This window comes from Camarhynchus parvulus, chromosome 13 (assembly GCF_901933205.1).
Source record: "Camarhynchus parvulus chromosome 13, STF_HiC, whole genome shotgun sequence".
NCBI lineage: Eukaryota > Metazoa > Chordata > Aves > Passeriformes > Thraupidae > Camarhynchus > Camarhynchus parvulus.
In genome coordinates, this window is record NC_044583.1 from 17,706,039 (window position 1) to 17,726,701 (window position 20,663).

The following is a 20,663-nucleotide window of genomic DNA, read 5'->3' on the forward strand; positions in this document are numbered from 1 at the left end:
GAGCACATCGGGAGTGCTGCAGACCCACCCAGTGGAGAGGCTGCAAACAGCAGCGCCCGGCTCCGCACGGCCCGGCCGTGCAGCAGCCCGGGACAGCCCGGGACAGCCCGGGACAGCTGCTCTGGCTTTGGCCTGTGTCTGGGCAGCTGCCAAGGCTCGGGCAGCTCTTTCACTACCGCAGGGACCCAGGTGACAGCTGCAGGTGACCCCTCCGGCTGTGCCAGCCCAGCCCTCGCCCCCAGGGCACGGTCCCAGCCCGGTCCCAGCCCAGAGAGCCCCGGGGAATGTTCCAGCGCTGTCCCTGCAGCCAGCACTCAGCTGCTGCACACTCACAGCGGTGATGGGCACAGCAGCACGTTAACAACACGGGCTGGCACGGGATGGGCCCGGGAATTTGGTACAGGAACAGAACCGGGGGCAGCAGCTGCCCCACAGCACAAGGGATGTGAAAAACACTGCCACTGCCACTGCCACTGTCACCAACAGCCCGGGGTGACCACGGACAAACCGGGAAAGGCAACTCAGAGCTCTTGCAGGGCAGGGCATGATTTCAAGATCGGGGGGAGTAACAAAAGGGGGTTTAAAAAGGCAACTGCAGCATTTGTTTGGTGCTTTAAGCTGAGTGACACAAAGGGAGCCAAAGCAGGATAAAGTGGTGGTGGCACTGCATCTAAAACCCAGGTGAGAAGGGTGGGGGACAGACTGTGGGGGAGCTCAGACATGGAAAGAAAAGTCCTAACTGAGAAAGGCAAATGTGGGAGTGCAGAACTACAGCCTCCAATCCTGACATTCTATGGGATTGGGAGATTGAATCATCTGAAATGTAACTGAAATGGAAGCAAGAACTAGGACAAAACTTCATTACAGAAAATCGATGGGATTGATTTTGGAAAGGCAATAAAGAGTCAAGGCAATCACATTAATTACTGGACCAGAAGTTTGGGATCTTTAAGACAACCACTCTAGACATAACTGGTTTTTATCAAGTCCTCCATGAAGTCAAGTGTTTGACCTCCTGCTTTCATCTGCTTCTCTCTGCTCCCCAGAGACCACTTAGAAATTCAGTTACAAACTGCTAAATCCTGTGAGAGGAAACTCCTGGGTCAGCCCTCACTGCTGGAGTAGAACGTGCAGTGTCCTCCACTGCTGAGCATTTAAATCTAAATAAATCCCTTTTCCTATGGTTTCTCCAAACTCAGCAGCTCTATTGCCAGGGCAACACTGAGTTGTTCTTCCTGTGCACTGAAGTCTGCTCATGCTGTGGTGAAAGAAAACGTTATTTACAGTATTTTAATACCCAGGTGATCACCCTGGAAGGCACCTATGGGATCACTGCAAGGCTTTAAGAACTTTCCCTCTGGAATGCACAGGAAAAGCTGAATTAGCTGTTCTCAAAGTACAATATTAATTGGAGTGTTAGAACCTGACTTGCTCAAGCAGCTGAGGGAGCTCTTCTGTGTCCTAGAACTGTGTTTAATTAGGCTCATTGGCAATCAATGCTACTGATCTGCACAGACACAGGACAGGAGCTCCCTCCTGCTCTTCACTCGCTGTAGCGAACACCAAATCCACCCAATGAATTCAATTTTAAATGTGATTTTGCTTCAACATGAAAATTTATATTTTAGTAACTGAACATCAAAAATAAAGGTTAGGAAAATCAAACACCTTTTTCAAAATTTAAGGAAAATTTAATCAATATGCCTTAAATTATTTTACAATAACTACAATACTGACAAGCATAACGTTTTCCAAATGGTGTTTTCCTTGGAAGCACTGTGAGAGAGATTCCTCTTCATCCATCCAGCAGAATGTGCACCATGAGGGAAGGAACCTCTGCCCACGTCCTTCAGAAACCCCAGTTAACATAAAGCTACAGACACCCCAATGTGGTCATGTTTCAAGTGTGACAGAATCACAGATCCCTTTCACTTTTAAGCATCTGTTTTCTACTTCATAATTTAAGTATCTTAAATCCTGAAATACTCTCACAGCAAATGAACAAATAATTGAGACTGGAGAGCTGAGGAGGATATTGGTTAAAATACAGGAAATACTCTAATTTTGTTCATTTGTGCATTTTTGGTGAGAGGGGTCAGGAAACAGGTTCCTCTTTCCTGCAGATTTATCCAGAGTCCCCCAAATCCACGGCAGCTCCTTTAACTGTTTTGGATAAAAATCTACCAATCTGTAACTGCAACCCTTCGCCCTCCCCTACAAAACAAAACAAAACAAAACAAAATGAACAAAAATCACAACCCTCAAATAAACAACTGAAAGTTACTTTTTCTAAATATCTAGGAATGGGAAAGAAATCACAGGAACTTGATAAGCATGAACACGTATTAAAGCTCTGGACTCCCCAGGTCATTGAAAACAGTATTCAAGGTCCTAAAAAAGTGAACACGAGACATTTTCCATTGTTCCAGGTGATTCAAACAGGTCTAAGTTTCATGATAGCAACACGAGACAGTTGTTTGCAGCTGTTTCTGGTCCAAGTCCATGTTCCACGCTGGGATTTTCCTTTTGGCCCCCAGAGTCTGTTCAGAAGACGGAGATGAGGGCGAAGACTCCGTACAGCAACGCGCAGGGGTAGGCCACGAGCAGCTGCTGGCCCTCCATGGCTAAGGCAGAGATAAAGATCTTGGAAGCAGAAAAGCTGCACCAGCCAATAATTCCAGCCGTCAGAATAATCCCCATCATCCCCCTGGAATGGCAGAAAGAACAGAATTCCTGTGAGCCCTGCTGTGTATATCCACCTGCAGGAGTCACACCTGGACTCATCAACACCTTGTGCAGCTTCTGGGATGAATTTCAGCATTTGGCATTAAATGAAATATTCCCACTAAAAGCACTGGGAAAGCACTGGCACAGGTGCCCAGAGCAGTTGTGGCTGCCCCTGCATCCCTGGCAGTGCCCAAGGCCAGGCTGGACACTGGGGCTGGGAGCAAACTGGGACAGTGGAAGGTGTCCCTGCCATGGCAGGAGCAGCACTGGATGGGCTTTTCCAACCCAAAACATGCTGGGATTCTAGAATTTTAGAACAGTATCAATCAATTATGACAGTAGAAAACCCCCTCAAAATTAACTCTACGCATATGAAAATTTCAAACCAGTGAGTATAAATTCTCTGCCAAGCTGTTTCTTTTCATACCCTAAATTCACAGAGCCAAGACAAATCACTCTAATTTTCTTGTATTTGTAAAATCCTAATTTGTGTCTTCAATAATAATTACTTTCAGACTTCACAGGTGCTGAGACCTGTCAGATTCAGAGCTGGCTCAAAACAAACCTGAGATTGCTCTTGGAGCCTAGGTATTCAAAAGCTGTTTAATGACTTAGAGGTCAAGCCAGGATTCACCCCCTTTCCCCAGTAAATACCTGAAGCCATTGATAATTAATTCTTGCCCTTACTGAAGATTCCTGTCACAGTCAAATGATACAGAGCTGCAGCACTGAACATGCAAACCCCTGTCAGTGATTGCCTCCCATGGCAGGAGGGCCCTGTGCCCCAGGGGCACACAGCAGCACTTACTGCAGCGAGAAGACGATGGCGAAGGAGGAGAGCAGGATCATGGGCAGCAGGCAGTAGCCCAGCACGCTGGCCACGCAGCCGAAGGACACCCCGGTGATGCTCATCAGGTTCAGCAGGCAGAACATGCCCAGGCAGCCGATGGCGCTGATCCCGTACACGTACCCAAACTGGATCTTGCCAGCCTGCACCGGGCACAGCACGGGGTGAGGATGGAGCCAGCACAGGATGGGAGTCAGGATGGGGTCAGGATGGAGCCAGCACAGGATGGGAGTCAGGATGGGGTCAGGATGGAACCAGCACAGGATGGAATCAGCAAAAGATTGGGGTCAGGATGGAACCAGGATGGAGACAGGATGGAACCAGCCCAGGATGGAACCAGCCCAGGACTGGAGTCAGGATGGGGTCAGGATAGAACCAGCCCAGGGAGCAGATCCACCCCCCCTGGAACACAGCAGGGGTGGGCCCAGGCACTGTCCCCCAGCCCCAGCTCCCTCACTCCCATCCCACAGGGAGTGTTTCTCCCCCAGAGTCCCAGGACACGTCATGCTCCAGGAGCCTGGGATTCCTCCTGACTCTGTGGATCTTAATGAACCGGTTCTGATCTGGTGGTTGTTCTCTGATCTCAGCCCAGGAACTGTTTAGGGTTTATCAAGGACTTCTAATGCTGACTGATTACTTGCAATAGTGATCTTTACAGAACTGGTGTGTAAAGACCACAAAACTGTAACTCAGGAACTTCTTGACAAACCCAGAGCTGAAGTCCTTTAATTTGTGATAGAATGCACAAAGTTATGGCACAAACAAAACTATTTTAAAAATTCCAGGAGTAGCTGAGGCTGAGCTGCCAAGCACTGGGTGTGAACTTGGGATTAGCTGAGGGAGATTTTAAAAAGCCAAACCCAAATTTGCTTGTTCACAAGCACAGGGGAAGCACATGTGGGTTATGTCCATGTATTCAGGTCATCTCCTGGTTTTCCCAGGCTGAGAGTGCTGCTTCCCCTCCAGCACCTGCCCAAGGCACCTCTGCAGGACATGGAGCTGTGCAGCTTCCAGGGTGTCCTTCCAACAACTTCCAAACTGGATGTCCTAAGACCCAGCTCTCCTCTTTCCCAAACAGCACAGGAAACAATCACAACTGCTGCAACCTCTGTGCCAGGCTCAGCCCACTTCCTTTCACCACATTCCATGGATTTTTTTTAAAAAGCACTCATGAGAAATAAGTTTTTAGGAAAAGAAAATCCAAACATATCTATTATAAACATGTTCATTAATTTGACTGGCCTACTTTCCATAAATAGAAGTTACTTATTGAAGTAGGCTTGAGGGCCCCTTGGTACCACAGTGTGTTTTAACTGTCACAGCAACGTGAAATTTTAGGCAGAAATGACAAGCAGTGCCTGAAGCATTCAAAGCTAGAACAGATTAAAGCCCCTGAAGCTTTCAATGCCAAGGAACACTGTTTCCTGTCATCTATGAGCTATTAAAGCACAATTATTCCAATTAAGCTCAGTTAGAAAAACTGACCAGGCTCCAGCAGTGCCAGGCCCACTGAGCAACACAAGCAGTGTGGGAGCAGGTTTGTTCCAGAGTGAGCTGACACTGAAATCCCCCCTGGTGTGACAGAGCTCATCCATCCCAGCAGTGTGAGAGGCCCCAGTGCCTCTCCCATGCACACACCAACTTCTGTCCTGTGCAGGGTGAGGAGCTGGCCTCTGATGATCCCTGAGGGTCCCTTTCCACTCAGGACACTCCACGGGCAGGATGAGCTTTCCTGGCCCCCGTGCCCAGCCCCCAGGAGCCCTGCAGGTATTGCAGGGTTCCCCTGGCACGTTTTCCAGCAGAGCTGTGCCCAGCAGCCCCCGTGGCAGTGCCTCACCAGCAGCAGGGTGGCCCCAAAGGCCAGGCAGAACACCATGGGCCCGGCCAGGTCCGTCTCGTTCATGATGGTGCCATCAGCCACCTTCAGGGGGTGCAGCACCGTTAGTGTTTTCTGCCAGATGTGGTCGAAATTGATCCCCAATTCTGCAAGTGAACACAACATGGATTTCATGTCTTCCCTTCCTGGCTGCCCCACTGCTCCTCTCTTTGTCTTCCCTGCCTCTCCACTTCCATCTCCCCCAGATCCACAGTGGGCACCAGGGCATTGAGCCCTCCCCTCTTTCCTCCTGCTGCCTGCACACATGCCCAGTCTCAGGGGCTGGGAAGTGCCCAGGTGGTTTCTGAAGGACCAGGGAAGAGCCCAAGCACAGAGTTGTGGGTTCACAGAGGTGCTTCAGCCCAGTTCCCTGATCCTGTTTTATTCATGTAAATAAATTAATAAAAAAGCCCAGGGGAAGGTATCATGCCTGGGGACAGGTGTGACAGATGCCTGTCTCTCCACCCTGTAACAGGGACAGTTTATTCATTTGTTGGGAACTGAAAAATAACAGAAATAAGCTGGAAACTGATCCCAGCAAGCCAGACTTAGCTGAATATCCAGCCTGGCACTCTGCACAGGCTGTACTCCACACAGGCACTTCTGCAGTGTTTAGCACTCCTTGTTAGCAATGAAACATTCCCATTCTAACCAAGAATCAACTGACAGCACCTGCAGGCACTTACTTTACAAAGTGGGCAGTTACAATTATTATTATTTGCAACATGAGAAATATTAAGTGTTTTGCCACAAAGTCAGGTCTCCCAGTTAACTGATTTAATCTGCCACAGAGCAGCCGGTGTGAAGCAGGAAAGCACAAATTCCCAACTGCAGAAGTTCACACAAGAACAAGGATTTCACATGCCAAAATACAGGTTAAAAAAAATCAATGAGAATTTCAAACGCACTGAGCACTCCCAGCAGCAGGGAATCCACACACTGCTACCAACTTACCCCCAAACTAGGAGGAGTTCTGGATTTAGGCCACAGCAAAGTTATACCTTCTAATAGCGGAGGCTCATCCTCAAAGTTGCTTCCATAAAAAGACTGTGCTGAGGCTGGGGTGTAGCCCTGCGTGGGCTGGTAGATCTGCCCCGTGTAGGGCTGCTGCTGCTGCATCATGTCGTGGGGCACAAAGCCAGCCTGCTGGGGGTACTCGTAGCCTCCATAGGGCCTGCAAAGCACAACCCCACGTTAGGGCACACCCAGAGCTGCTGCTGAGACGCTCCTGCAAGGCAAAGCTTCTTCCACTCAGTATGTCACAGCTTCCATCTCTCTTAACAAGTTCCATGATGTGATCCCATAGGTCCTCCACAAAACAACCCAAGCAAAGCCACCCTCTGCCCTAAACAACTCTTCAGGTATTCTTGCCACTAATCTATCCCAAGTCTAACCACAGAGATTTCCATAAACATTTCCAAAATATTTAACTGTGGAAACAGAAGGAAAATGCAGAACTCCTCACACTAGCAGAGTCCAGCACAGGGGACACATTTGTTCAGCTCACAAATGGCACTGACCTGCTCCATCCATCTCAGGGATCACTCAGAGGGAGCAAAGCCCTCAGCCCAAGGCTGGCTGTTCACACGGGGCTGCCAGGATCCCCCTGCCCCAGGAACACCCTCCACACCTCTCTGCTGCAGCCTGGGAGCCACCAGGACACTGCAGGCTCACTTAGGTGACACTAATTCCTAGTTGCCAAGTGAGTGACTGGAGATGGAGCTGCAGAAGAACTGTATTTCTTCTCCCAAGGACATGCAGATCACTCATATAATTTTGTTCATTGAGCTTGTCCTTTAATCTTCTAACACTTGCTCTAAATCTACCAGGCAGAGAATTGAACACAAAATTCCTTCAGATCTCCATTTACAGAGAATTCAGCTCTCCATCCAACAGAACAACTGGGACTCATTTCCAGAAACCAGCAGCTGGCTGAAGTGCCAAACCTTTCCTGGAGACACAGACTGCCCCAGAAGTATCCTAAGGAAACCTAGAGGAGAGCTGGAGAGGGACTTTGAACAAGGGCCTGGAGTGCCAGGACAAAGGGAATGGTTTCCCAATGCCAGAGGGCAGGGCTGGATGGGATATTGGGAAAGAACTGCCCCCTGGGAGGGTGTCAGGCCCTGGCACAGGGTGCCCAGAGCAGCTGGGGCTGCCCCTGCATCCCTGGCAGTGTCCCAGGCCAGGCTGGACAGGGCCGGGAGCACCTGGGACAGCGGGAGGGGCCCCTGCCATGGCAGGGTGGGACGGGATAAGGTCTGGGGTGCCCCAAGCCGAGCCCCGGGATGCCGTGCCCGGCAGGGCACACGAGTTACTTGCTGTACGGCCGCCCGCTGTAGCTGTAGGGCTGCGCCTGGTCCTCGATGCTGTAACTGCTCTGGAAGAATTCGGTGTTGAAGCTGTCGAACCCGGACATCGCCCCCTCTGCAAGAGACCAGCGAGGCGGGTTGCGGCCGGCCCGAGCGGCCCCGCGCGGCGCTGCCCGCTGCCGCTCCCGCCGCCCGGCCCCGCCGCGGGCCGGGACCTCGCGCTGCGCCCCGCGCCCCGTTCCCTGGGCCCCGGGCCGTCTGTGCCCCGCGCTCCCGGCCGCTCCCTCCCCGGGGTGCCGCTCCCTGCCCGGGTCCCGGCCCCACCTGCGGCCCCGGCCCGGCCCCGCTCCCGCCGCCGCGGCCCCTGCGACGTGTCACGGCCGCGCCTCCACTTCCGGGACACCGCGCGCCGCTCCGCGCACGCGCGGGACGGACGGGACCCGCCTCGGCCCCGGCCCCGCCTCAGCCCGGCCCGCCCCGGCCCGGCCCGGCCCCGCCTCACGCCCGGCCCCGCCTCAGCCCGCCCAGCCCGGCTCGGCCCAGCCCGGCTCTGCCCCGGCCCCCCCTCAGCCCGGCCTCCCTCAGCTCGGCCCTCCCTCAGTCCCTCCTCAGCCCGGCCCTCCCTGGAGCCCAGGCTCAGCCACATGGGGTCGGTGTGGCTCCGGTGCAGCGTCTTCACTCCCTTTCATAAGTCCACAAGAAATATTTTCCTGTGCCACTCGAAAATAGCTTTGCTAGAGCTGTGAATCATCTTGTATTACATTACTTCTTGGCCTACCCCTCCCAAATGAGCTGGCGGACCTGGGAATACGGGGCCACTGCGGAAACTGACATGAGTGGCGCTGTGAACACGCTCTCATGTGGAGAAGTTCCTTTTAGGGTCACTCACTGCTTATAAACAGGGCTGGGGAAATGGATTTCAGCAGCCTTTAGAAGCCTGTTAACTAGAATTTGGATTTATTCACTCTCTCAAGTCCTAGAGCTGAGCACAGGGAGGAGCGGCCCTGCTTTGTGGCTTGGGTGGGCTTTGAGGCGGCAGTCAGGGAAAACCCCGGCTGGGGAAGGGCAGCTGGAACTTCCCAATGAGCTGAGTCAGGGCTGCTGCTTTACCCTTGTTTCACACCTCGCTGATGAGGTTCAGAACTACACCAGAACCATTTCCATCCCGTGCATGATGTGCTCTGAGCTCTGGCAGCCTCCTGGAGCTGAGCACAGCTGTGGGAGCACGGGACATTACGCAGGCCATGTTCCTGCTTTAAGTATGTGTAGGTTTTTCTTTTGGTTTTTTTAATTAATTTTGGCTCAGGACACAGTTACAGTCATTTCGTTACAAACTTGTGTATGTGATATTCTGCAGGTGAAATGGCTGTATTTAAATCGCAGCCCTGTTCCAAGCCTCACCTGCAAAGCAGATCTGACGGTGCAGAGTCCATGGCACTGGCTAGAGCAGGCTCCCAGGAAACGTGTCACTTTGTAGAGCTGAATGGAGCACAGAGGAGAATTGCAGCCACGGAAAACAGAGATCAGTAACTGTGCCCTAAGCTGCTTCATGCAAATTTACGCTTTAGGAGAATTAGTGTTTGGAGGCTGAGAAGATGCCAGCGTTCATGCAAGTGCTGCACAGTGTGCGGGCTGCACCTGATGGCTGCGGCTTAGTGCCCCTGGGCTGAGCTGTGTGCCTCGCTGCAGCTCACTGGGCAGGCAAATGAGACACAAACCCCAGGCACTGGGCTGTGCAATTGGGACCTGCTGGGGAAAGGCTCCTTGCTGAGAAACCTGTTTGGCTTTGCTTAGATTATTAGAATTTCCTGACAGCTTAGGTTGAGCTTTCAATGATGAGCTGTCCTTGCACCAGGCATCTCAGCACTACTGAAGGGAGTCACGGGATGGACTCCCAGCCCTCCGGGGCAGGGGGTGCTCTGACACAGCCCGTGGGGTCAAGGGGAGGGCAGGCACTGCAGCTGCACAGCTGCTCCTTCCCCATAGTTTGGGAAGGGCAGCCCATGGACTGCCTGGAGCTGCAGCCTGGGGAGGCACCAAACACCAAAAACCAAACACCAGCACCATCCCTTTGCCAAGGCACCAGCTCCAGCTGCACTGGGGCCTAGCACACAATGCCAGAATCCCACACTGCTTTGGGGTGGAAAGGACCTTAAAACTCATCCCATCCATAGCCCAGATTGCTCCAGGCCCCACCTGGCCTTGAACATCACCTGGACAGGGAATTTGGATTTGCAAGAAACCCTGAAATGGCTCCAACCTGGAAAGAGTAAAAGTACTCATAAAAGTACTCGCTTAGTACACGGGTTACACAGTGCTGGTAATAATAATGCCACCAAAGCTTTGTTTTAGTTGTAATGTTAAAAAACACACTCTAATTACACCAGTGTTAATAACAGAATAATTTGAATCAGACTGAGAATAAAAGTATTATTCAAAGAACTCTGGAGGAATGGGCAGATGGGGAAAGGGAGAGGAGGAAGATGTCTGCTGAAATAGGCCTTCTTATGGCAGAACTTGAAAGGGAGGAAGGAAGTGCCTTGCAGAGGGGAGACTGAAAACAGCGATTTTTGTTTGATTTTAATCCTCGGTTGCTGATGTGTCCATGAGGTCCTTGCCTGCCTGCACATGCTGGCTCTCTTGCAGGGTCAGGGCTGTTTGTGTAGCAGATTGCTTTGTTGAGCAGTGGCCATGGAATGCCAGAGGAGTTGTCAGCACACATATATCAATTATTCTCCAGAATGTTCCCCGATGTGCAGTGATTGATATGGAGATCACTGGAACATGATTCCCTCATACTGTCAGCTTTTGGAAGGCTCAGACCTTGTTCTGTGCATGTGCTGTGGGTCTGGTGTTCGCCAGAAGGAGCAAAGGGTCTCTGTGCAGGAGCTGTGACCCCTCTCTGTGTGATACACCACGGCAGAAAGCGATGTCGTGTCTCCATTTGAGCCTTGCTCCCAGCCTGTGCTTGCATCCTGAGCAGCTGGGAAAGCTGCTCTTCCCCTTTGCTTGTTTGGGATGGAAACACATTATGCACTTGAGTTATGAATAAAAGATCAAGGGCAAATCTGTGTAATGCTTTACTCTGTGAACAAACCCGCCTTCATGGCACTCACGCTCTTTGCTGGAAGATCCTTTCTCAGGGACACTCAGCCATTTAGTGTTGCTTTATGCTTTTTCTTCAAAGGGAAAGATTTGTTAGGGCTTCCCATTCGCACATACTGCTGGATTTGAGCAGATGAGAATTTCACTGTGTGTAATTCACACTGCTGGATCAGGGGATAATCTCTGATTTAGCTCAGTATCACTTGTTCTTGCCTGGCTTGTCTTGCAGGGAGCTCTGGAGCTGGCTGATGGGAAGGATAGACCCCTGCTGGAGAGGTGTCTGGGCTAGGGGGCTGGAACTCGCGGGAGTCTGGCACTGGTTCCTCCCAGGCTCTGTTCTTTGCCGTGGGTTGAGGCTGGATTGGCAGTCCTGTCTGGGAGCACCAGTGCAGGACACGGTTTCTGCCTCTCAGGAAAACCACTGGCCCTCATGATAGACCCAGTCCAGACATTCCTTGTTCCTCTGCCATGCCACCATTCTAAGAAACTGCCCTCTTCTCACTGGCTTGATGGAGTTCTGGCCCGGGAAACATTGCCTGGGCTCGGTACTCAGACATGAGCCTGCTGAGAAGCACGGAATGTTGCAGGGAACAGGGCTGAAGGATCCTTAGGTGGCACCTTGAAGTTGTTCCTGAATCAAAGTGCAAGCCTGGAACTGGAAGTGCTGTTCTTCTTTCTTCCTTTTCTATTTTAACTATTGTGTGTAAAGACCACACAGAGTGATGAAAGTTCTCATGTGGCTTTTTAGGTGGAATCTTCTATCCAAAATCCAACCTGAATGTATTTTTTCCTCGGAATTACAACTTCAGTTTCTGCTTCTTTCAGTTGCTCCTTCTCCAGGCACCTCAAAGCTCTTGTGTTGTTGCTGATAAACAGCTTCCATGTTTCTCACTATGTGTGGGCGACTTGATTGGAATTTCCAGCCTGTGTGTTTCCTCTGGAGATGAGAGGTGATACACACACACACACACACACACGCCCTGCTACTCCAGCCCAGGTAACACTGCCCTTCCTTTCTAGCACTCATTGCTGCTGCTTTTCAGACACCTATTTCTAACACCCACCAAATTCAATAAAGTCACTTGTTCCATGATTTCCTGAAATGCCAATTTAGCACTTTGTCATAAGGAATGACCTCAAACCTGTGAATGATGTCACAGCATTCATGGATTGGCTTCCAGCTCAGCTATGCTGGAGCTTTTGGAACATACACTTTAAGCTCAGGCTAAATTTTCCCTTGCCTGTGCTGAAGGTTATGAAGGCATCTGTCAGAAGTGAGAAGTGCTTCATCCTCCTCCCTTTGATGGATACTGCTTTTCTCTTCCATCAGAACCGTACTTGCTCCTTGGTGTGGTCCTGACACATATTTTACATTTAGGTCACCATGTATATGGCCCAGATTTTAAAGTTTCACTCTGTCAAGCGGCATTTTGATGGATTTGGCCCATGGCTTGTATTTAGCTGGGGAGCATTACGTGATGCTTTTACTCCTGAAGTCATTTCATCAAAGGAAATTGTGTTACAGTGAAATGATTGGAACATCCCATGTGAAGAAATAAAAGCAGGTGTTGAATTGCTTTCATTACTATTTGAAAAGTGCAGTTGCATTTCTAAAGCTGTTGTGATTAAAATTCTATGGGTTTTGTTCTTTTCAAAGGGCAATTCTGATGATAATGTTTCAAAAAGACTTGGAGCTTAGAGCTGTCTCTACTGGCTAATCACAGGGAATCCGTGCCTGCTGCTCGTTAGAGCTTGTCAGGAGTCTCAGGTGTGGGTAGCTCCTGTCCCTGCTCACTGAGCACCTGCACATCGCGCTCGCTGTGGTGTCCTGGCCCCGAGCAGCGCCGGGCTGAGCTCCACCCCCAGCCCCGGGCCTTGGCTTCTTGTCACGGGGACATCACAAATGCTTCCGTGAGGGTTTGACTCTTACTGGGGACAGGGAATGGATTCTTCAAGCCCTGCCAGTATGAAAATGGATTTTAATTAGATCGCAGCATATGAACTAGCACGGACAACTGAAATATCGCGAAAGCTGATGCAATTCTCCCTGCTGTGAACAGGGACAGCACTGGCACTCCCAGAGGCAGCTGTCGATCCCTCTGGCGGGTCATGCAGGTGTTAAATCCTGTCTGCAGCGACTGCACCAGGCTCTTAAAAAGGTAATGAAGACATTTAAGTGAAAATGATCTCACATCCCACCTTTAAATCCTCTGTGCAGGGGTTATGGACCACTTGACCTGCACTGCTTCAGCTGCTCTGCAGAGCCACAAGGGCAGGACACAGGACTTGGGCTTTTCTGAGGCACAACCAGCACACCCTGTAGTGGCACCAGATTCTGCTGGTTTGAAAATAAGGATCCTGAAGTGAGAGACAGATTTTGTTCAGGAGTGCAGCACTTGCTTCAGAATTAATGAATTAAGGTAAAAATCAACAGTTAATTGATTAACTGTTCAGCTTTCAGATTTAATTTGAAACCTCTGTAGGTACACAAGTAATGATTTTCTGTCTTAGCCTTGAAAATTATTCTTTTGACTATTTTGTTTTAAATTACGGCCATATTTTTAAATCGTGGCCATGCTTATTTGCAGCCTTAGCTGGTGCTAATACATCAAGGTTGTGGATTCAATCCCCATGCGGATTTACTTAAGAGCTGGACTCCATGATCCTTGATCCTTCCAACTCAGAATATTCTGTGAATCTGTGAACTTAAGTGCAGACAGCAACATCTACCCCTGCATAGTGACTCCTTCACAGAGAGACTTCGCTCTAAAGCTTTTAGTCAACGTTTGAGTAAAAGGCTTTCTTTTCTCATATGTTATCATTCCTAGAAGAGTATTTTTGCCCCGAAGTGGTGTGAGCTGTCACGGGGCTGTGCTGCCCCGTTCCCGCGGATGCCCGACAGTGTGGGGTGCTCGGGGGAACCGCTCCCGCGGCTCCTCCGCTGTGTTTCGGCTGCCGCCGGGATGCCGGCTCCTCTCTCCGTGCCCGCAGCGCCCGGGCTGAGCAGCGGGGACGGACACGAGGTGGCGGTGCCGGCGCGCCCGTGGCTCTCCCCGTGAGAGACCCACAAGTAAAGCGGGTCCTCCGCACCGCCGGAGCCGCCCCCGGTCCCTCCTCCTCCCTCCCGCGCCCCGCGGCCGGTCCCGTCCCTGCCGGCTCCGGGAGATGAGGAGCGGCGGCAGCGGGAGCGAGTCCCGCTCCTGCCCGGCAGCCGCGGCCGCGCACCGGGAGCCCCCGCGGAGCCGGGACAGGCACGTTGGGGGCGGGCAGGGGACGGGCGCTGCCGGCCGAGGGGACAGAGCGGGAGGGACTGCACCGGAGCTCGGGCGGTGAGCAGCGGGCGGCAGCGCTGCCCGGCCCCGGCCCGGCGGGGACCGGCGCTGTCCGCGGTGCTGCTTCTGCCGCTGTCCGCGGTGCTGCTGCTGTCCGCGGTGCTGCCGCTGTCCGCGGTGCTGCTGCTGTCCGCGGTGCTGCCCAGGCTGTGCGCGCCCGGCGCTGCCCGCCTGTGCCCGTGCCCGGCGCTGCCCGCTCGCGGCGCTGCCCGGGGCCGGCGCGGGACGCGGCGCCCATCCCGGCCCGACTCCTTTAAGATGATGCAATCGGCATCGCCCTCCGCGCTGCCGGCCCCGCGCCGCTGAGCGGAGCCCGGAGCGCGCAGCGGGGCGGAGCGGAGCCGGCGCGGGGGCGGCCCCGGCGGTGCCCGCGGTCCCGGCGGGCCATGGGGGAGCCGCCGGCCGCGCTGCCGCCGCGGGAGCCGCCGGAGCCCGGCAGTGCCTAGCGCAGGCTGCGGGCTTTCTGCAAGTCATCGGGGCCGGCCCCCGCTGCCCTCCCGCTCCCCCAGCCCTGCGCATCCACTCGGGAATTATTTTATTTATTCATTTGTTTGTTTATTTATTTATTTATTTTCTTCCGCCGTGCTGTATGTACTGGTTTCCTCGTCACCCGCCACGGTTAACTTCCCTGTGACTCGGTTTAACACTTGAGACCTCCGTGGATGCTGCTAAGAGCACTTCTCTTGCCTTTGCTGTCCCTTGCTGGGATCGGATTCACACTACCCGGACCCTGTGTGCCTGTATGTGTGTTCTGAGTGTCTTGACATTTTGGTTTTCTTTACAAGAGCTATGCATTAATTGTTACCAAGGTAAGACTCCCTGTTCTTGTTCCCTCATGTGCATGTCTAATTTAGATGTTTCTTTAAAGATGATATCTGCAGTTTCTTTTAAACAGTAAAGTCATATGTAGACCTTCCATTGACGAATACTTGTGAAATAGAAGTGTAGAACTTGCCAAAATAAAGAGACCTATTTAGCAGATTTAGCTTGGCTCTACAAACTGCTCTGCTTTTCTCTGTTGCAGCAGCTGTGATGCTTAAAGAGTAATTTGTGCCTTGATTTGTTTTCCCTTTTCACAGACCTGTGAATGACCATAGGCTTGGCTTGACCTTGATTTTGATGGCTTTGTTGGAAGATCTGATGATGTGATTGCATGTCATGAGGTGATTGTTCTCCAGCCTCCAGCCTCCATGGCTCTGTGTATAAACCACTTCTGCCACGCTGTCACTCATGGACAATTCAGATTTTTCTTTTAAACAATCCTATTGGTTATTTTTATTTTCTCAATTCTTGTTTCCCCCTTGTTTCTTCTTAATGTTGGGAGCTTTATTCTACGCTCTGATGTGATTGATAGTACTGCTTCTCCGTGCTGCTGATTTCCAGCTTAAACTACAATGGCTCTAAGTGGCAACTGCAGGACTTACCTTCCTGCTCGGGAGCAGGGGCCGGGGCTGCACTCCTTCCCCGAGGTGGTGGAGCTCAACGTGGGCGGCCAGGTTTACTTCACTCGCCACTCCACCTTGGTTGGCACCCCTCACTCCCTGCTCTGGAAAATGTTCACCCCAAAGAGAGACACAGCCAACGATCTGGCCAAGGACTCCAAGGGAAGATTCTTCATCGACAGAGATGGTTTCCTGTTCCGCTATATTCTGGACTATCTCAGGGACAAGCAAGTGGTTCTGCCTGACCACTTCCCAGAGAAGGGAAGGCTCAGGAGGGAGGCTGAGTACTTCCAGCTCCCAGACTTGGTCAAGATCCTGACTCCTGATGACAGCAAGCAAAGCCCTGATGATTATTGCCACAGTGACTACGAAGAGGTGTCCCAGGGCAGTGACACCAGAATCTGCCCCCCCTCATCTCTCCTGCCGCCCGACCGCAAGTGGGGATTCATCACCATCGGCTACCGTGGCTCATGCACCATTGGCAGGGAGAGCCAAGCAGATGCCAAATTCAGGAGGGTCCCAAGGATTTTGGTTTGTGGAAGGATTTCTTTGGTCAAAGAGGTTTTTGGAGAAAGTTTGAATGAAAGCAGAGACCCGGACAGGGCTCCAGAAAGGTACACCTCCAGGTTTTATCTCAAGTTCAAGCACCTGGAGAGGGCTTTTGACATGTTGTCCGAGTGTGGATTCCACATGGTGGCCTGTAACTCCTCGGTGACGGCTTCCTTCGTCAACCAGTACACAGACGACAAGGTCTGGTCCAGCTACACCGAATATGTCTTCTACCGTAAGTACCGGCCGCGGGGGGAGAGCAGCTCCGAGCTCGGGCTGCTCCGTGCCGTTCACTGGGCGAGCGTTCCGCAGCCAGGGAGCGCCCGTGCCGTGCCCGCCCAGGCTCGGGCTGGGCTCAGATCCGGGGGACACCTTTCCGTGCGGGGCGTGCAGGTGAAGCGGGGCTCAGCTCGGCGGGCCGGGCCTGGCTAGGTGGCAGCACAGACTGCCGAAAGCGCCGCGCCTGTGCCCGGAGGACGCGGTGCCTCTGGCGCTGTAAATCAGCGCCCGAGTGCCTCGCACGCTTCGGGATGTGTGGGACACAAACCGAGGGTGCAAACACTGCGAAATTCATTACAGAAAACCTTCGACTGGGATTCACTTTGCAAAGGTAATAGAAGCTTGATAATCATCGGGCACAGGCAGCCAAGCCATCTGTCAGCAGCCCTGACGCTTCCACGCAGGGAGGGAAAACACAATTCCATCCCTCTGGCCGCATTTCAGCGGGGCCCTCTCAGAGCAGCTGCTGCGCTCTGGAATGAGGGCTCGGAGCAGAGAGGGGCAGGGGCTGGGCCTTGTTACACAACACGGCCGTGGAAAGGCGGGTGTCCTCTCCAGGAGCAGCGTGTGCCCTGCTTCCCGCAGCCACCCCGGAGCCACGCTGCTCCTGCCCTGAGCTGCAGCGCTCGAGGGCTCATTAACTTCAGCTGATGGCCAGGTACAGCTGGTTACCAATGGTAACAGCGGGCTAATCTGGATCCCGTGAGGCTGTACCACAAAATCATTCCACATCTGCCGTGCCGAAACCTTTGAGAGGTTCAGGAGGCCCTTTGCCTCCATTTTCATTTGAGGAGGATGAAGGATGGAACAATTGCCCCATCCATCAGTGTAGCCAGCTGCTGCTTTGGCCAGTGGCCTTGGGATAGAGGGACAGAGGAACAGTGGGATAGAGGGATTGAGGGACGGAAGGATACAGGGATACAAGGATACAGGGATACAGGGATACAGGGACAGAGGGATACAGGGACAGAGCGATACAGGGATAGAGGGACACAGGGATAGAGGGACAGACAGACAGAGGGATAGAGGGAGAACACAGAACTGCCACCCTGGGTGTGGTGCTCACAGCGAGCAGGCTCCTGGCGTGGGGAGCTGACAAAAGTTTTTGATGGAAGATGCATCAGGAAGTGAACAGTTTGGGTGTAATTCCATGGATTCTGTGCCATCTACTCTTGTGTGGGGCTCAACAGGCAGCCCTAATCTGCTTATGCAATGAAGCTTAAGTTAGCATCCTGAAAAGCCATCTGGGTTTTTGACATCTGTAGACTTACTTAAAATTAGTTTTCTAGCTGGATTTCTTAGCAAAATAGTTCTAAGGTCATGGATCCGCTTATATTCCAACAGGGATAGATGATTTGTGTTATTAAGAAGCTTCTGCTTGAAATTACAGTGTCTTGTACAAGTTCTAGGAGGAGAATTAATGTAGGTAAAGGAGTGGATTAGAAAAATTTTGCTGGCATTTATATTTAAAATAAGGAAAAAATATAAGTTCTTTATAGGCACAATGATCTCTGCTAATTGAAGAGAGGATGAACATAGGCTTTCCCTGAATTAGCAAAACAGACTCCTGGTTTTCATATTTCTGAAATGTTTACCTTAAAGGATTGCACAATGCTCCTACATCACTTCAGCCAGGGTAGGGACTGAGAGGAGAGGTACCATAGAAATTTCGGAGAATGAAAGTCCATAGCAGGTGTCACAAAATCTTCTCTCATCAGTTAAATACAATTGAAGTTCCTGGAAAGATCCCTATTCAGTTCAGCAGGCTTTGGATTTGGCTCTGATGGATTTTGTGGGGTTTTGACACTGATACCGTTTCAGAGGTGGATTTTTCAGTGCCCTTCCCCAGGTAAAAGCCAAAGCCAAGGCTCTGGTGCCTGATGACCCTTTCTTGTCCCAGCCCGAGTGGTTCAGTTCTGCCCAGTGTTGGTGCTGCTGCCATGGAGCTCTGGCTGTGGATCTTCCCTGGCCCCACATCAGGGCTGGCTGCAACTGAGGCCCCTGACAGCAGGCTCCACCTGGAGCAAAGGAGCTCCCTCTCCACATCTCCTGAAATAATTCCATTCCCATTGTCCCAAAGCCCTTTCATCTGAAACTTCGAGGACCAATAAAATTGACATCTGGCTTTGCAGTGGAGCATGGCATCTCCTCTGCAGCTGCTTAGCCATAATTACTTCTTTAGATGCTGCCAGCTGTGTCTGTGTAAGCATTAATCATCGAGCTGCTGTGAGCAGCTTAATGGGCCTGAACCTGGAGGTGTCTAACACAACTGGGGAGGGACAGGCAGAGGTGGTCTTTGCAGGGCTGCTCAGGAACTGCTGTGAGAGGTCTGTTGGAAGAAATCTTCCTGGCTGGAAATGGATGATTAGGTCCAAAGGAGCAAGAATTCAGGGAGGAATGGTGTTTCAATACACCAAACACATTGTATGCTCCAAATAGCACTGGGAAGGAAAATGCCTGTGGTTGGCACAAAGATAAAGAGCATTTTTCATGTTCAAATCCATCTGAAAGTGGCTGAGATGGAGTGGAGGGGGTGTGAGCTGAGCAGCTCTCACACGGGTACAGCGTGTGCTGGGAAGAAATGCACCATCAATATTGCAGGGCCCTTTGTCCCATGGGCCCATGCCGTGCTCTTAGGGGGTATAGGAGAGAGAGAGCTCCCCGTGGGGGGGGCTTTCCCAAACCAGCCTGCAGGGTGAGCCTGGCACTGCCAGCCCTGAGCTGTTTGCTGAGGAGAACCTGGGGCGTGGGCACAACGGGCACTGCCAGGCTCCTGCCACCCCCAAATGGCACTGCAGGGCTTGGAGACAGGCTGGGATGGGCCAGAGAGCCAGCCCTGAGCAGGTCTGTGCCACACAGCTCCCATGGGGGTGGCATGGGGCACTGCCAGGCTCGTGCTCACAGGAGGAGAGGGGCTGAGAGCTGAGGGGCTGCTCATGCATTTCCTTTCCCTCTGGTTTCTCCTATAGCAAAGACATTTCCTTAAATTTTCTACTGGCTATGGGCTGGATTTCTGACCACAACCATTTTGGTGGTTCTCCCCACTATTGCTCTTATGATCTCAAAGTAAAACCTCGTCTCCAAACTGTCTCATTTTTGAAGAGGGTGAAGAGCCTCTGCTTGGGTCTTCGTTTTCCCCTGTTTTCAGCCTTTATAATGCGATGAACTCAAAGTGTGCACTCAAACATCTGTTCTGTGGCAGTGATGTTGGGGTGGGGGCTGTGACAGCAGCGGGCTGGCTCAGCCCTCCATAGCCCGGCCCCATTCCTGGGCCGTGGCAGCACTGTGCTCCTCTCCACCATAACCCACAAACCAGCACTCTGCTCCTTGCAGCCCCACAGCTCTGCCAGCCCAGAGGGTGACCCCTGCGTGGGGCTGCTGCCACTGCCAGGAGAGCAGAACAGCGCTGCGGGGAGGGACCAGGCCTGAGCTGCTGCCAGCAGTGCTGTGACACAGCGGGATGTGTGTGTGCCTGTGGGGCAGCTGGGACCTCAGGGACACAGCCAGGGATGGCCTGGCATGGCATGGCATGGCATGGCATAAAACTGCCTGTCAGCCCCATCTCACACGGCTATTGCCCCAGCACCCTGGAGCCATGTCCCTCTCTCTGAGAAGGGCTGACAGGACGGTTGGTCTCATTTGGAGGAGCCTTTCCTTGCACTGGCCCCTTCCCAGCTGCACAGAGGGAGCAGCCCAGGCACTGCAGATGTGCAGAGGAAAAGGTGAGACATTGCTGGTGCTGTAGCTCTGAAAGCCAAGAATGGATGAAGGGTGCTCCTGCTGGCCCTGTGCTGGCTCTGCTCGCTCCAGGACCCTCGGGATGCTGGGCCCCCTTGCTCTGGGCAGGAGCTGGCCAGGTGTGCCTTGCACTGCTGGCAGGAGGCTGATGGGTAGAGATGTTTGTGAAGCAGGCTGCAGAGTGTCCTGGGATAAACAGATGAATCCTCTTGGCTGGGGACGGGCAGGAGGAAGGAGGAATGTCAGGTGATGTTCCCCAGTGCCTGTCCTTTGGGCACCGTTCCCTGGGATAATCCTGCTGTCTGTTTTACAAGAGGATCCATTTGGGATTGCTGCAGCCAGCTGGGGCCTGTCACTGTGCATGTGTGACTGAGCTAAAGGATCCCATACTGATGTGCCTACCACTGACTCATAAATTCATTGTGTGGCAGAAATTTGACTCACAAAACGGAGCAGCCT

General features: G+C 52.4%; 2 protein-coding genes across 3 annotated transcripts in view; one reads left to right on the forward strand and one right to left on the reverse strand.

Moving 5' to 3' along the window:
* Positions 1-1,667: 1,667 nt before the first annotated feature.
* Positions 1,668-8,159, reverse strand: YIPF5 (Yip1 domain family member 5). Its single transcript, XM_030957793.1, has 6 exons — positions 8,084-8,159; positions 7,766-7,874; positions 6,452-6,624; positions 5,412-5,557; positions 3,536-3,717; positions 1,668-2,707 (listed from the first exon to the last, which is right to left on the reverse strand). The coding sequence occupies exons 2-6, from the start codon at positions 7,864-7,866 to the stop codon at positions 2,545-2,547; spliced, it is 765 nt and encodes a 254-aa protein (XP_030813653.1). The 5' UTR covers positions 7,867-7,874; positions 8,084-8,159; the 3' UTR covers positions 1,668-2,544.
* A 6,559-nt stretch (positions 8,160-14,718) lies between these two features.
* The window catches only part of KCTD16 (potassium channel tetramerization domain containing 16), a 58,715-nt gene continuing 52,770 nt past the window's right edge, over positions 14,719-20,663 (forward strand). Inside the window, exons 1-2 of one of the 2 annotated variants that reach the window (XM_030957790.1) lie at positions 14,719-15,005; positions 15,276-16,422. In XM_030957790.1, coding sequence (XP_030813650.1) covers positions 15,591-16,422 — 832 coding nt within the window. In that variant the 5' untranslated portion in view covers positions 14,719-15,005; positions 15,276-15,590. Of the gene's footprint in view, positions 15,006-15,171; positions 16,423-20,663 lie in introns of those variants that run through there. The other variant, XM_030957791.1, reaches the window with a different exon arrangement.

What these genes read in the sequence shown, in the direction of transcription:
- YIPF5 (XM_030957793.1), bottom strand. Translation starts at nt 7,866, where the DNA reads ATGTCCGGGTTCGACAGCTTCAACACCGAATTCTTCCAGAGCAGTTAC. An exon ending in TGAGCCTCCGCTATTAGAAG is followed by an intron (nt 5,558 to 6,451) that starts GTATAACTTTGC and finishes GTTCACTTGCAG; the next exon opens with AATTGGGGATCAATTTCGAC. An exon ending in GCCATCGTCTTCTCGCTGCA is followed by an intron (nt 2,708 to 3,535) that starts GTAAGTGCTGCT and finishes CTGCCATTCCAG; the next exon opens with GGGGATGATGGGGATTATTC.